The sequence below is a fragment of the Pteropus vampyrus genome, unplaced genomic scaffold (genome assembly GCF_000151845.1).
Source record: "Pteropus vampyrus isolate Shadow unplaced genomic scaffold, Pvam_2.0 Scaffold41, whole genome shotgun sequence".
NCBI lineage: Eukaryota > Metazoa > Chordata > Mammalia > Chiroptera > Pteropodidae > Pteropus > Pteropus vampyrus.
In genome coordinates, this window is record NW_011888822.1 from 9,149,344 (window position 1) to 9,166,497 (window position 17,154).

Consider the following 17,154-nt stretch of genomic DNA (forward strand, 5'->3'; position numbering starts at 1 on the left):
GAATTAATCCAGAGTATAAAGCCAGTTATCTATGGAAGGAAGGAAGGAAGGAAGGAAGGAAGGAAGGAAGGAAGGAAGGAAGGAAGGAAGGAAGGAAGGAAGGAAGAAAAGAAAACGAAAGAATGAAAGAAAATAGAAAAAAGCTCTATGTTCTTTAGACCAGCTATAAAGGTCAGGGAAGTTTCCAAAGAATTACAAAGATGTAAAAGTGGTTCCAAAACCTGATGTTTGTAATAGACTTAATGATGAACATGAGAATACTGAAAAACTCTTTTGGAGAACTATATAATTCAATGACAGGATATCTGAATAATGACTTGGAGGTACATATGGGGAGAGGAGAAATTTTTTTTTCCCATAAATCTATCTTTTAGGTCTTACAAAGCAAAAGATGTATCAACATAGGGAAAGAAAAACTTAGGCTGAAACATATATCCATAGGCAAACACACTAATAATCAGTAGAAATTAAAATTGCATTAGTACATATTTTTAGTACAGGGTATCCTCCTTATGCAGGTATTTATTATCCAATTCCCTACCATTTTGAATTGCAAACATCGTCGGAACTTTAAAAGTCACTCAAGACTGATTGATTATAAAATTATTCCTCTTTCAAACAACACTCCTTTCTTAACATTGTTTTATTCCTTAACATCTTGCAATATTTCTTAGTCAATCTCTTTCCGCTAATAAACATTTGAAAATACTACACAAATACAAAATATACTGATTGAAAATTGGTACTGCAAATCCTGCAAAAATGTGATGATTTTATGAGGCTGTCAAAATGACATTGGGGAGTGCAAGATTCTCATACAAAGGCACTATCAAATGAATATCTGGTAGCATTCGAATGCTAAGCAATTGGAAAAAGAAAAATAAGCAAGAGGAGCTAAAGGAACAGGTGTGCCAAAAGAGAACTATCTGAATATCTTAGGATTATAGAGGCTTTGGGAAAACAAAATGTGCTTTATAATTTGCTAAAAGTGACGAGATATAATCGGGCTTTTATTTTTTAAGAAAATCAATCCTATTCTCAACACTCAAATTTCTAGAGACAATTTAAAAATATATATGTAGATCTATGTGATTTTAGGAAGTTGGTGTTCACTAACTCTCACAAAATAACATGGGCATTATAAAAGCTTTGCCATGTAGAAGTATTTACCTTTACTGCATAATAATGGACTCCATAAGTTGGTAGAGCTTCTACTATTTTCATATACCTATGGAAAATGAATATATAACTTCTTATTAAAATAGAGGACCCTTCTGGGAAAAGTGATTTAAAGAAACACAATTTATATTTACTTTCCTCATTATAACCATGTCTTTGACTAAAGCAGAAATGAAATAAACCACTCTAGTGAGTAATATATTTTACTTTATCCAAATGTTAGGAGGTTGCTAACGATACTTCAATTTCAAAAAGCTATAGGAAATGTTATGTTCTGCATATTAAGATTTCTATGACTTAAAAACATATATCATAGTATACACTCAAATTGCAAGTATTTTTTAAACTAAGCATCTAATGATGCAAGGCAATAAGAATCAACTTTTGGGTCACGCTCATAATAAGTAAAAAATAAAGCTATTCCATGGATTGATTGTAGTAAACTCTTAGAAATATATACTTAACTCTTAAGTCAAATCTCTTAAAAATATACACTTAAAAAAGGTGAATTTTATTGTATGAAATCCTGATTTTAAAACATATGCTCCCCTCATTAAAGCAATGGTGCTACCATTTGCTATTTTCAATTCAACAAGTATTTACTGTGTACCTCTAAGATTTTATGGCACAGAATAAATTGTGTAAGACTGCCTCTCTGCCTACAAGAAATCGAACTTCTCATTTAATACAAGTGGACTTATTAATGACATTTTGAAGATCAATTGCTCTGGACTGTGTAATCAATAATTTGATCATTTAAAAAACTAAATGGCCTATATGTAAATGAGTATAAGAGTTTAGGTAAATGTGCCCAGATCATGCAGTAGTCACACGGCACACAGCCAGAATTCTAACTAACTGAGCTGAATTTTACAGTCTAAGGCCTTAACTACCAAGTTAGTCTGTTATTTGGAGCCACAACGATAATGACCAGGGGAAATTAAAGGACTCTGCATTTAAGTAAGGACATTTCATAATACGCTTATCAGCCTAATCTAAAAACCTTTAGGGAAATTGTTATTCCTTTTTTTTTCCAGTTCAGAAAATAGGCACAATGAGTTAAAATGTCAAGGATTCAACTTTAGGACTGCTAACTTCTGCATGTCTTCCTTGAAGATCACAGGTATGCTATGATAAAAGGAGACTAGTGTAAGAGGCAGGAGTATAGGGGAAATCTATACACTGACCAGGGGAATGGCAATTTCCAAGGCTTTATTTCAATTCTCACATGCTCTGAGCTATAGTCAGTAGTTTTTAAAAAAAACTTCTATGGCCATAAAAGTTACTCTATAATTACTATAGCAATAAAGCAACATTAGTTTTTATAATTATAAAATTATAAATTTAGTTTTTATAATTAAAAATTTTTAATGTAGTTTGTGAACTGTTCCTAGTAAATAATGGTAACTCTATAAGCATCTAATGATGCAAAGCAATAAGAATCAACTTTTGGGTCACGCTCATAATAAGTAAAAAATAAAGCTATTCCATGGATTGATTGTAGTAAATTCTTAGAAATATATACTTAACTCTTAAGTCAAATCTATAAGTGTAAAATGCAGAAATATACCACTATGGCCTTTTTTGGTAGCATGAAAAACAGATTATCCAACACCAACATTGTTTGTTCCACCCAAAGTAGAGTCACAAACCAGGCAACCAAACATGGCCTCCAGACAGGTTTTGTTCGGCTCATACTGCATTAAAATTTTCTTAAAACAACTATGCAATGCTTTAAATGGGATTTAACAATCGGAAATTCCAGTTTTTTGGGGGAAAAAAAATCAGGGGATCCTGCAACATTATACTTGAATTCTGAAGTTGAGTAGTCTTGCCTCTACACAGGGCTCAGTAGTTCCCCACAGTCCCTACCATTCCTTATTGCCCCACACTTGGCCCACATTTCTCATTTACCCTTCCTGCCTGCCTGACACTGATGGCATCTGAATTGATTAAACCAATACATGGAATGACCCAAGACATTTTATAATGGTAAGATATTTCTAATCAGATGAGGACTATATACACACAACTATGCTACAGAAATCATTTCAGATTATTTCTAAAAAACAAAAGACATTAAAAGTATATCTAAGCAAAAAAAAAAAGATACTTACCGAACCACAGCTTGACCCCGAGTCAGACCTTTGATTTTCAAATAATGCTCAATTACTCTGTCCTCACTGTAAAACAATGAAATGAACGTATGGCAAGGTATGATCTGAGATACAGACTTATCCTAAGATTCTCAGGTGGCTACTTGAGAAACATGAGAAGAAAGGCCTTCGACAACTTGTTTGGGAGAGAAGCTGGCTGAATTTTGTTTCTGTAGGACATGGATTCCTGAAGAATGCAAACCTCAGACATTTGACAACCTCATCATAACTTTTAATTTATATTTTATATAACATTTATATAATATATATTAATATTTTTTAAATGATACAATATCAATTTATCAAATGAAAAACTAATGTCCTTTGCCATTGAGGTCAGCAAGTGTTAGTATTAAAGACATTTTCTTAAATTATTCAGAAAGATTCAGGAAGAACTAAAACTATTTCTGAGTTTGTATTCAATTTAAAATACTCTATTGTCACTACTCAGAGATACATACACTGCTTTAGGAGAAAACCTTTCATTATTATCTTAGGGTTAAACATGCTAACTAGAAAAGGAAGTCCAGCAGCCCTTGACATCATTCAGCCTTTAGACCCTACAATCAGACAGGTAGCTCTTTCAGTCATATCTCAAGTATAAGGTAGAAAAGTAAATGTTTTTACTTCTATATATCTGGTAATCAATGGTTTTTTTTTTTTTTTTTTTCCCTTAAGAAACTATCACTTAACAATGATTCATTTAGAAACTTCCAGACTCAGTATACAACGTAGGCTCACTACTCACTTCTACTACTTATTTGAGAAATATATTCTAACTTTCATGTTAAAGCTATTAATGTTGAACATTTATTTTGTAATCAGTTTTTTAGTGAAAAGGAAAATCATCTTCAGGACTTGGAGTCTTAAACCAAGGAAATACACTTAAAAGGGAATGTAAGTAATTCAAAGGGGAAAAAAAGTACTCTTCTAGGAAAAATGTTATATGGAAAATGGGTACCATGGATCCATTAAAATACAAACAAATAAAGCAACTCAAAATATACAATAATTTCCAGCCATAGAGAAAACCTCTGGTCATTCAAGTCATTTCTGGTTATTAAGAAAACCTCTGTCCAAGGAAATCTGTATTTTATACCATTTATATTGCACTCTGCTAGATTAAGGCCATATTACACAATGACCGTACATATACTGAGCATCATGCTTACCTAAAAGCACACTTTACAGACCTTTTGCTCACTTGATTGAGAAGGCACACAACTGCTCTTTACAAATGACTACAATCTTGGTACAATGATTTCCAGTAAGCTTTGACAGATCTTTTCACTGAAAGGATCAAGGTCTACTTATGGTTACTCTGACAACATTTGATGGGCAATTGATATTTTCTTCACTTACATATTTTTTAATTTCCTGAAAAGCATGCAGTTCTCAATAGAGGCTGTGATAATGGGGTCACCTGCTATCTTGCTTTGGCTTACCAGTAAGCAAGGGATGGATGCTCCTGAAGAGTTTTCGTTGGAAAGGCTGGTAATGTCTTTAAATCTTTCCTGGCATTTTCATCACTAAAAAGAAGAGTAATGTAGTAATGTCAGTCACTGTTACCTAAAGTATTATCCAAGCTAGTCACCAGGTGAAATTTGAAAAATAGCTATAGCACACCAAAATGTTGTCAGCAAATATAAAGCTCTGGTCTCTACCTAGAGATAGTCTTTAATTTGACAACCCTTCAATTTGTCTGATATTTTAAAGTTTAAAAAAATCAAAAAATTAAAATAGTATTAAGCTGCCTTAATCCTATTTTCCTCACTCTCCTCATAAACTTGCATCAATTTTCATTATATATTTCCTGTATGTATCTATATTACATAATTACATAATAATTATTATTATGTACATTCTATATTTTATTTTTACATAGCATTTTTCAAATTTCATTTTACACTTTCTCTACATTTCTATAGCAATCTCATCATTATCTTTAGTGGCTACATAATATTCACCATGTTGGAATACTGGTTATTATACTATTCACATAGTATCACCAATTTTTCAAAATAGATATTATTGCAATTAAAAGGTTTATGTAGACCTATTACTCATCTGTTATTTCCTTACAATTCTCTGGAATAAAATAGACCAAGTTGGCCACCTGCAAAAATCACCGAAATAGAAGATGACTTTGAAACATGTTTTTAATGAAACTAAAGATATCACTCAAATTGCATCAAGTGAACTCAGATGTACCTCATGTAAGGTTAGCTATTACCTAACTATAAAATGGCAAAATTCTGGTTGTCAAAAGAGAAGGGTGTGGTCTTCATGGAATTTAACAGAAGGGAGAACAGGTAATTCAACCCAGTCATAGTTGGTCCTGCACTGTATGAAAGAAAAATACTCTCTAACTCCTCCACGTATTTAAGGAAGTAGCCTATGAGGAAACAGACATGACTGTCTAGGGTCTATCAGAGCCTAGGATAAGTACATTAAAGAGCTATTCAAAATCCTGATCAAACTAGTGTTCATCAAACAGCATATTGGTAACTCTTCGCCTTGTTTCCACCTCCTCATATCTTCACCATAGCTACTCTTTGTTGAGAAGTTACCAAGAGCTGAGGCACCATGCGATGCACTTTTGGGGCATTATTTACCATAGCTCTTCCCATGTGGGAGGTACTATTATTACCCACACCTTACAGGTTAAGAGTGTGAGGTTTAGAGAGACTTAGTCACTTGTTCAATGTCTCACAGCTACTACTCACAGAAGCCAGAAGGCAACCCAGCCTGTTTGGCTTTAAAGGACAAGACCATAACTCTTTGTAGTCTATTACCTGATTCCCCAACAGACTCCCTAGCGTGTCCTAGAGACTTGACATAAACATTCTCATTTCTTGCAAGGTATAAAAAGCATAGCTCCCCTTTACCCTCACCTCTAGTTATAAATGAACACACTGAACCAATTAGTTTCAAAACCCATCACTTATGCATTTTTACATTAGCTTCCCTGGAGTTTGCCCCAGTGTGAATTATGATACTAAAGAGATGAACCCCTAACTGGAGGACCAAATATTGAACCTAAGGTGAATCTCTTCCCAAAGCATTCATTCAACACCCATAGATTGACTGTTATAGATCGATTGTTATACGTCAAACTGGGAACCAAGTATGGCCTGTGGACAGGTTTTGTTTGGCCCACATTGTTCTGTGCTGTATTAGAAATTGCTCACTTCTGACACTTGATCAAGTTTGGTGTAAGGGATTCTCCTTCACTGTCTACAGAAGTTTGTTTTCTGGTTCTGGTTTCCAAGTTTCTTCACCATGTCACAGGGGCATGAAGTGAACCCACTGAGCAAACTGTACATAGACTTACTTTCAGTAATAAAAACAGATAGTTAGAGTTGAGTGTCACCTAGCTTGGAGACACTATGATTTGTAGCTGTCAACATTTCATTTCAAAACCAGGTTAGTGGCCCTTTCTAAAGGTGAAAGATCTGGCTTTACAAATTACTACAGGAAATAAAGTCACTTGGATCCTGTTCTTACATAAGGACAAATCTCTCTATTCATTTGAAATCTGAGCAGTACGGCTTAACCATTTTGACAGTCTTGAGAAACTGGTTTGGGCTTCCTGAAAACTAAAATATACCACAACCCCATTTATTCCTATTAAAGGTCACCTGTCAACTCTCGGTAATGATATTTATTTTTCTTAATAATTTCTTTTATGCTCTGTCCTTCAAATCTCATTTTCTTCCCACAGAAGTTTGCTTGTCAGTTTATGAAGGGCAAATACATGTGTATGTTCTAAAATAATAGACTAAGTACAACACTTTTGTTATTAATCATCACCACAAAACACACATGTGTTATCTTCTGGGTCCATGAGAACTATATGCTATGTTCCAAGAACTCAGCCTAGCATTGACTTATTTCTTGGAATTATAGTTAATTTTGTGGCAATCAAGACCTCACTATAGTAGAAGCTGCTATTTACCATAAACTCATTTATTCACTTAGAAAGTATGTATTAAGTTTATATATTGCATACCTAGCATGTAGAAGAAAGCATCATGTGATAAAGTTACCCATTTTCCTGAACTCCATTGACCAAAACAATAATGTGGTTATCCCTAATTGCGAGGAACACTGGGATATGCGGTCTTTATTTTGGGCAGCCGCATGCCTAGCTACAAATTCCACTCACATAAAAGAAATGGATATTGGATACTGGGGAAAAAAAAAAAAATCAAACTTCATTGCTGATAGGGAACCACTACTCAGATCTTAGTAATTTCTGCCATCTGGGAATGTGGATCCTCTATTGATTGCATTTTTTCAAAAATAAGGCAAAATCCTCAAGTTTAATGTAAGATATCTGAATTTTAAATACTGCCTCAACCGAAGACCCAAGCAACCAATCAACTAACCTAGCAGCCAACCAACCAAAGATTAAAACTAAAACACTGTGCGGGCTGTGTGAAACATACCAGCAGACCATCGTTATCATTTTGCAATTTCTGGCATAAACTATTAGTAAAAAATGGATATGGAGATGCCTTCTCAGCTTTCAAATTGGTTTCTAGTTTTAGAAAATTTATTAACAGTGCAAAATTGTCAGTAGCACATGAATAAAAGAGACGTATGAGTAATTTTGATAAATGTGGAATCTGGGCCATAACAAATTTTCACATTCTCAGGAAAGAACACGACCTTATTTCTTTGTATTAGAAAAGGTTCCTCTTGTTCCTCCAAATCTAGTTGTTTGTGCTATTGCAAAGCATCCTTTCCTTATGAACATATAATGTTACTTTCCTATAAGAACCCATTCAATAACTCATTTCAAACAAGCCACTACTGATATTGAGGTGATTGAGCTGTGGACTTAGCTGTAACACTAAATGAGAGAGCACTGGTAGGATTCAAACATGATTGAAACAGGCAGCCTGGCAGAAAAACGGGTTAAACCTTTCAACAAACAGTACATAGGAGTGCACTGAAATACAAATGGCCAGCAGACAGAAGCAAGTGTTCAGCTTCATAAGTACACAGGGAAATAAATGCACATTAAACCATTAGTGAATCACCATTATGTACCTGACTACCAAACTTTTAAACTCTGACAATACTTAGTTTACATGAAGACACAGGGCAACAGAAATTCCCATCCATTGTTAGTGAGAACATCAGTTGGTATGATCATTTTGGAAATTTGTATATGCTATGATCCAGCAATCCTTTCTTAGGTATACCCTTAGAGAAATTTACACAAAAGAATAATGTTTATAGCGGCATTGTTCACAATAAGACAAATAAAAGAAACAATCTAAATATTCCATAACAGTAGAAATGATAAAACTGTAATGTAAGCATACCATGGAATACCATACAGCAGAGAAAATACAGTATAGCTTCACACACAATGAATCTCACAAATGTTAAGAAACAAGACCCCAAATAACATATACATCATAATCCCATGTACATAGAGTTCGCAGACAAGCAAAATGAAACAAGAGAATCATATATAGGTGATCAAAGTATAAACCAAAACTAGAAAACATGTCATTGTACTTTGGGGGGGAAAAAGATTTTATTGCAGGAGGAGGCTGTATGCAGTGGGGAGGCTATACACTGGGTGAGGTTGCAGCAACATTCTTTGCTGGGAGTGGTTATGTTGAAGAGGAATTTGAACTCAAAAACTAATCAGCTCTTTGTTCTGCTTCTGTAGATATGCTTGTTTTATAGGCCTTACTCAAAAGTAAAAAAAACTCATCCTCCCTTTGGCTTGCTCTGCCTAAGCAACAAATGTAACTACCTATAACCATAGCAACTCCTGCTGCTTTGTAATGCTATGTAACTATAGCAACTCCTGCTGGTTCGTAAGGGTCTGAGGACAAATTAACCAATCAGCCCATGCCAAAAATGTTCTATATAAGGAATGTTGCAACTGAGCTTGGGGCTCAGATCTTCAGAGCGCTAGCTCCTCTGGGACCGCTGGTATAATAAACCTGAGTTCTCCAACTCTCCGAGTGCTGCTTGGTTTCTCGCTGGTCTGATCTTTGCATCTTTTCTGCGACAATGTGGCCGTGCATTTTCTAATTTGTCCCTTAAACTACATATATGTTTTATGCATTCTTCTTTTATGCATTCTTTATGCATTCACATCACAAACTAGATCAAATATAGCTTATGGGTGGCAGTGAGGGTACTGAGAAGCAAGCTCATTGCCATTGAGAGGGGAAGTGCTGTAATGCCAAAATATTTAACTACCAGGGTGTTAAAACACTGGCACATTATTCTAAAGTTAATCCCGATCATTTTCAGCATTTAGGACCAAGCAGGATTTCATGTTTGAGCGGACTGACAGTAGCTGAGTACTTATTTGTTCACCCTCTGAAGAAACCTGGTTGGGGAATCTTACCAGAGTCTGAGGCCACGTGGATCCACTGAGCTTGCAGGGGCAGCGAGGTCTGCCTTCAGCACAGAGGACAGGCAAGCAGGGCAGCAAACTAAGATTATATAACTCGGGATCAACCTCAGAATCCAGAGGGAGAGCCTAAATAGCTGGGAGGTGAGCAGGCACAGTTGGGGATGTCTCTGCCTTTACCTAGCAGTAAACGTACTCACCCTGTCTGGACATTCTTGGCCTAATAGCAATGGAAGTGTTATTTTAAATATGCACTTGACCAGAATTGCCAAGAGGGGCTAATTTCTCCAGGTCCTAGCCAGAGAGAATGCCTACAAATGTTAAGCCTTGCTACCCTCTCAGTAACCAAACCAGAAATTGCTTTTATCATTTCAGCAGGAATTCAGGTGTCACAATGAAGAACATGCTTGTGTTTTATCTGATTATATTTTATCTGATTAGGCTGAATCTCTCCATTAGGTATTCCAGATTCCTTTTCTGACAGCTTTCTGGAAGGAAGTGGCCCATGACCCACCATTTAGCCACTGCAACAATGTTTCAGGCAATGATTCCTTTTGGCATTCTCAAGCCCCCTTTCATGGCCTGTTGTTTTTCTTTACTGACCTCAAAAACCCTGTAGGAATGTGCCAGCCTCACTCATTTTTGAGAAAACCACATGGTTGGCAGAACCAAGGCCACCCTTTGTGTTTGCTGGAGCACTTGTGTGGAAACAGCCACCCCCAGCAAATGTGTGCACCTGCTTGTAGCTAATTGGGAACTTGCTCACAGTGACAATCAGCCACCTGCCATTCTGAGGCTGGAGGGCATGGGAGTGCTAGCAATTAGCAAACAATGGGTGCTAGCACTTCCTAGAGCAGAGGACTCACTGAGTTCCCTGGAAGATGGTAGCTGTCTATGCTTGGTATTGGGGCATCCCTAGGTTTTTAAGGTAGTTTGAAAAAAAAAAAGCCCAAGCCCCAAACTTCCATTTTTTTTTTTTTTTGATGCTAAAGCTCTTCCTTACCTGAAATCTAAAGAAAAGGTGCCTAAAAAGCACATATTAATTATAATGACCCAAAGGCAATGAATGTAGAAATTTCACTCACAAAAAAATAAACTAAACCATTTAAAATGTAACCTGGGACTGCAGTCTTCTTTTCATCCACAGGTAAGCATAGCTCAAAATTCATATTTCATAAAAATGCATACGCAAATGTAAAAAAAGCTATGGTTACTGCCTGTTTGAACACTCAAGATAAAGTCTAACATGTAGCCTAACTATCATCAGAAATTAAATAAAAGGTTGTGAGAAGGGGCCTCTGAGAGCTCTATTTAATGCTGTATTCCAGATTTACTGTCATTGGGAATTGCACTAATTAGCAAATCTGCCATTCTGGTGTTGCCTTGTACAGACTCTGGTGATAAGCCACTTTCTTACCTATGCTTGCTAGAAACCTGTGGTGACTGTCAAATTTTTGCACGATACTGAATCGGACCTGGTAATGATTGTAGCAGTTAGAAAAAGTGTATTTCATGTCTGTTACATGGTGTAACAGGTGCCAGTTTAACTATTAAAGTATTTAACTACTAAAGCATTGGAGCTGGATCCAGTGTTTGAGGATGTCAGCTTGCTTAAACATGTCATATTAAAAAGATATCAGTTACTGTGTATAAACACTAATTTCCTCCACTAATCTACTGGCATTGATCAACAGCTCAGTGATTAGCAGTTCAAGATGTGTTATCAGTTTACTTAGAGCAGTTTTTCACTGGCCAGATTGCCTTCAAATCACCCTTTTTAATGAAAAGAATCACGTTTCTCTCATTTGTCTGGGAATGTGGCCTTCAATGATGAATCTACTTTATTTTCTCCTTGATATATTAACTATAGAGTTCTAACAGTAAATTGCTCTCCACTAATTTGTAGGTAAAGTGATAGTAAAGGTAACAAGAGTAAGAGAATACAGTTCGGTTGACCCTTGAACAGCATGGTTGGCACTGTGTGGGTCCACATATATGCAGATTAAAAAAAAAAAATACCTGTACTGTTTTTGATCTGCCATTAGGAGTCCACGGATGCAGAGGACCAACTATATGTATTGTTCCATGCCATTTTATGTAAGGGACTTGAATGTCCACAGATTTTGGTATCTGCTAGGGGAAGAGGGGTTTTGGAACCAATCCCCATGGACACTGAGGGTAGCTAAGATTTTGGGGAGTCAAAAGGTATACTTGAATTTTGACTGCACGTGGGTGGGGCCAGTGCCCCTAATCTCCACATTGTTCAAGGTTCAACTGTTACCAATGTCCCCTGACCCCTGACCCGCAGTATCAGTATTATCTGTTAGAAATGCAAATTCTTGAACCAGAAGGGCTAAACTGGACCCAGCAATCATTTAACAAATGGCTTGAGAACCATTGAAATAAAATAAAGAATAAACACATCGTAAAACACAAGGAGATTTTCAAGAAAGAGATAGTAATCAACAATTTAAAATAAGAAAGTCAAGGAGGCTGAGGACAGCCTAGGAGGTTAGTTTCGGAAGACCTGTAGAGGCTGACTAGCAGCGATGCAGTGAGCACTGCCATTCAGTGCCTGAAATAAATGCTTTGAACAACAGTTCACACTCACTGGGCATTACGAGGTGGCAGAAACTGGGCTAACCCTCTCTCTACAGGCATACCATGCTATTTTCACTAGCACCCCATTTCATAGATGTGAAAACTGAGATTTAAGAGATCAATTTAAATTCACACAGCAAGAAAGTAATGCGACTCCAAACCTCTGCTCTATTTAACCACTTTGCCTAATTCTTCCAGGATTCCTAAAAGAGGACAGAAAATGGGGAAGGAACAGGTAGGGACGAAGGAGAACTCTTTCCTCAGCTTAACTTGGAGCTTCAGAATTTATAATTATAGTGGGCACTGATTGATTCTATTAAAATATTTGTTTCTTGAGTGAGAAAAGGCTGCTTATTAAAACTAGATTAATCTGGAGTAGCCAAAAACTGGATTATACGGCATAAGAGATCTAAACACAGATAATAAGACTGAATATGTATTAACTCTTCAGAGTTTCTTGAACCAAACCAAAATGACTAGTCTATAGTTATCCCTTAATAGCAAAGATACCAAATTTAGTTCATTTTTTTTTTTTTCTAAAAGGGCTACAAAACCAGACCCTAATCATTTTCAGCACAATTTTAAAACAAGGCATCTAAATTCACCTGAGCCTCACTTCAGGTGAGAAGCCCAACACCCCAACAAAGGCTTCTTAAACCACACAGGCACACCTGATGCCTGATTTTTTATACTGTTTCGAAAAATTCATAGTAAGATCTCTACCCCTGCAAATTATCTCTGTTACAGGATACCAAGGCCTGGCACCAATGGGAGAAAATAGAAAACAAGCTGTCACTTTTCATTCATAGTCAATCATATGCAAAGGCAGAAATCTCGGTCTCAAATCCACTCAACGTCTAATGCCGCTGATTATTACAAATAATTAGTTTAGAAAAAGTGCTTATATACTAGTAATTTCATTATAGCTAAAATATTTTCCCTCCTCATTTTCTACTCCCCAACTAAACCCCAGCCAGGTGCTTAAGTAAGCAGAGTTCATCTGGTCCAACCCCTGAATTCACAGCTGAGGGGAATGAGACTCACAGATGTATGAAGACTTACCAAAGGCCCCGTAGTAAGGTGGAATCTAGAGGAGCAGTGGCTGGTTGGCTGGTTATGGGGACTCCAGGTTGGAACAGCAGCAGGGAAGAGGAGGAACGGGAGAGGAGGAAGGAATTGGAAAGATAAGGTGGAGAGGAGAGAGAGAAGGAGAAGGAGGGGCCAGAAAAGCCAGGCCAGCTGGGCTAGACCTTGCTCTCCTCCCCTCCCCTCCCCTCCCAATCACAGGTCCTTCCATTCTTGGAATTTCCACCCCACCCCTTTAAACATTTCTTGATCATACCTCAAGACAAATCAGATTGTAGTCATTTACAGAGTAGACGGTGAGAACTAAAATACATAAGCCATTTTCCTGACCTCTGCTGAGGCTAAGGGTGCCCCAATGCTTCCGGGAAAGGGGGAGGGTGGCCCTCTCTTCATCTTGACAAAGCGAAGCTCTTTCACTGGGGTTCAGGTATAAGCATATATTTCTAGGCTGCCTCTGGTCCCCAGCTCCCTCAGACCTCTCTGCTCTTTCACAAGATAATAATAATAATAAAAAATAATAATAATAATAATAATAATAATAAAAACTTGTGGCTTTAGAGACTTTTTCAGGCAAATGCTATGTGGCAGACAAGCGCTCACCATTTTACTTACAGGAATTCATTTAATTCTTATAGTGAATCTAGATGTAGGTGAATATTTCTAATACATAGGTAAGGAAATGGAACTGGTACACGAGCGGCCAGGATTTAGATGCAGGCTATTGCAAAAGCTTCCATATACTTAGAAACAAATCAAGAGACCAACAAACTCGCTGGCCCTAGACCTATGATTTGCAGTATTAAAGTTTGGACTTAGAACTGGATTCAGTCCCAGGTCTCCATGTTTGAAGGAGTTTTTTAGTGTTAAATAATCTAATTGTTGTAAGCCTTGGGTTTCCTCATTACAAAAATAGGGATAGTGACCTCTCTTAGGAAGATGACAATAGACTGCTGTGAAGGCACTTGCCTATGTTCAGTAAATGTGTTCTTTTTTTTTTCTGACTGTACACAAAACCAGACACTGTATTTTACCCAACACTGTATTCCTACCACTCTCAGACCAGGCTGGGGTGGATTATACCACTAAGAATCCCCTGTGATCTAGGTTAGATCTGCTAGTTTAAATAGATAGGACATACTTATCCTAAAAGAAATATTTGGTGTTTACCTGAAATTTAAGTGGGCATTCTCTATTTTTATTTGCTAAATCTGGCAAATAAACCATGGGTTGGGGATAAACCATGTGGGAAAACTTCGAAAGCAACTTGCCAGGTCCCAGGTTGTAAGTAGTTTTAGGATTTGTTCACCAGATTCACAGTAACTGGTAGAAGTTTAGCTATGAAACTTGTTCCTCCAACATCATGACCAATCGATCTGTCTCCTTATCTCAGCACTCTCCTAAAGATGCAAGAAAGCAGCTTGTGTTCTGGGAAACACAGCATCCTCTCAGTTAGAAACTCCTTTGCCATTAAATTTTTGTCTGAGTCCTAACTGGTAACAAAGGACAAATTACTCTGTCCATCTGCATGCTTGATAGGGATCAACCGTCAAAAAAATTTTAAGTCTAAAAATTTCTAATAATAATGAAAATGTGATGAGAGATTTTTCTAAACATAAGCCAGCTCTTTGAGGTTTCCGATTGTGTCTACTTTGAACCTTCAACTCTTTTAGAAGAAACACAATCCATAAGAATAACTCAGGCTGAGAAGTAGGTTAACATGAAAATCTGTAAATATTTAAAATAAAAACATTTTACAAATTTATGGAGATAGAAAGTAGAATGGTGGTTGCCAGGAGCTAAGGGAGAGAGAGAATAAAGGAATTGTTTAATGGGCAGAGTTTCAGTTTTGTAAGATAAAGAGTTCTGGAGATTGGTTGCACAACAATGTAAATATATTTAACATTATTGAACTATACACTTAAAAATGGTTAAGATGGTAAATTTCATATTACGTGTATTTTACCACAATTTTAAAAAGTACCTCTTATACAACTCTAGAGTTAGAGAAAAGGGCACATGGAAGACAACACAATCACACAGAGTGTTTTTCCTACAAAAGAATGTAAAGTCAAAGAAATGTATCCCTCTCCTGGGAAATTTCCTACCAGACAAGTGAAAATTATTTATGGACAACTTAAAGCCCCAAAGATTTATCCCTTCTTCCTGCATGTGTGACTCAATGTGTCCTTCCGGATCATACAAGAACCAGATTAACCACATCAGCCTTTTGAACACAGATAAGACTCAATACATGTTATGTTGTTACTCAGTGTTTTTTGATTCAAACCAAAAGGCACTGAAATATATGTCAGCGAGGGATTGTAAAAGTCATCCCGCCAAATGCCATCCTGTAGCTCGGGTAGATTCTGAAAGGTTTGCACTTTGAGGAATGGAAGAAGTTCATGTCATGCTACTTTCTACTCATACCAAACACCAAACATGCAAATGTCTTAGCCAGCCGTTATCTGAAAAGACCAACTGGACTGTTTCATTTTAGTACCAAGTAGCAGTGATGGGCATAATGGGCTGGCTCACTCCTAGAGAGGAAAACTGAATAGGAAAACGCAAATAGGTTCGTAGCTGTTTACAGATAAAATGGTTTGGGATACTTACAACATACTAGGTACTGAACTAGGCACACGACATGGGTTACTTTAGATAATTCGCACAACAATCCCTTTCCACAGATAAGATTACCATCCCCATTTCACAGATGGAAAAACTGCGGCTTAAGGAGGTGATGAGATTTGCAAAGTGCACACAGTTCCTCAGGGTTAAACTGGGATTAGAATGCAGCGAGACTCCAGGGTCTCAGCTGGTAAGGACATCATAATGTTGTTGCCAGAAACAAGCTACACAGACGCTTCTGGCGTGTGGGTCTAAGAATTCCCGAAAGTCTAACTGCATTTGTATTATCTTTATCGACCCAGTCCAGTAGATATCATTAACCATCTTTTGGATTTTCTTTTGAAGAATTATCATATTGAAAAGCAGACTGGCAAGTCAGAGGGTGTGGGTTCAAATCAAAGTTCCACTATGGTGACCGTAAACAAAAAGTCAACCAGATATTCAGTCAGCAAAAATGATTTATTTGGGGGAAAAGAAAGTGCTGCAGTCGGATGTGTGTAGCCATGGTGAGCCCCGTGCAAGTCCAGGAGACAAAGAAGAATGAAGTTCTTTTTTTACAGGGGAAGAGGAAGTTAAGGGGAGGGGATGTTATAATCACAAAGTTCTTGGAGGGGCCCTTGGACTGACGTAGGGTGTGAGGGCTCCTCCTACAGGTCCTTCTGATTCCTGTCTTGGGTGATGTCTCTGTCATAAATTTTGACAACCCTATGTGGAACAGATATGTGACCTTGATTGCCATGCCTCAGTCTCCACATCTGTAGAATGAGGATCTCAACAGGTTATAATTTGTGGAGAAAATGGTATGAAATATATCAGTATCTGGCACCTCGTAGATAATGGTAAAAGCAATGTGCTTAATGGTCATAGTGGTGAAGTGAGAGCATGAGCTCTGATGGGTTCACATCCCAGCTCCACACTTTACCAGCTGTGTGACTTGGGCAAGTTACTCAACTTATCTGGGCTTTAGTTTCCTCACCTGTAAAATGAGGATAATAATACTGCCTAGTTCATAGAGTTGATACCAGAATTAAGGGACTGGATATTTAGGAAGCTTCTAGAAATGAGTATTTCAGGTGCCAGGCACTGTTCTAACTCCTTCATGTACATTTTCTC

At 37.1% G+C, this 17,154-nt stretch overlaps 1 protein-coding gene across 1 annotated transcript in view; it reads right to left on the reverse strand.

Moving 5' to 3' along the window:
- FRMD4B (FERM domain containing 4B) overlaps window positions 1-17,154 on the reverse strand; it is a 165,605-nt gene that overhangs the window by 32,151 nt on the left and 116,300 nt on the right. The window contains exons 8-10 of the mRNA XM_011358508.2: window positions 4,781-4,864; window positions 3,297-3,362; window positions 1,171-1,228 (exon numbers count right to left, since the gene is read on the reverse strand). Coding sequence (XP_011356810.1) covers window positions 1,171-1,228; window positions 3,297-3,362; window positions 4,781-4,864 — 208 coding nt within the window. The remainder of the gene's footprint in view (window positions 1-1,170; window positions 1,229-3,296; window positions 3,363-4,780; window positions 4,865-17,154) is intronic.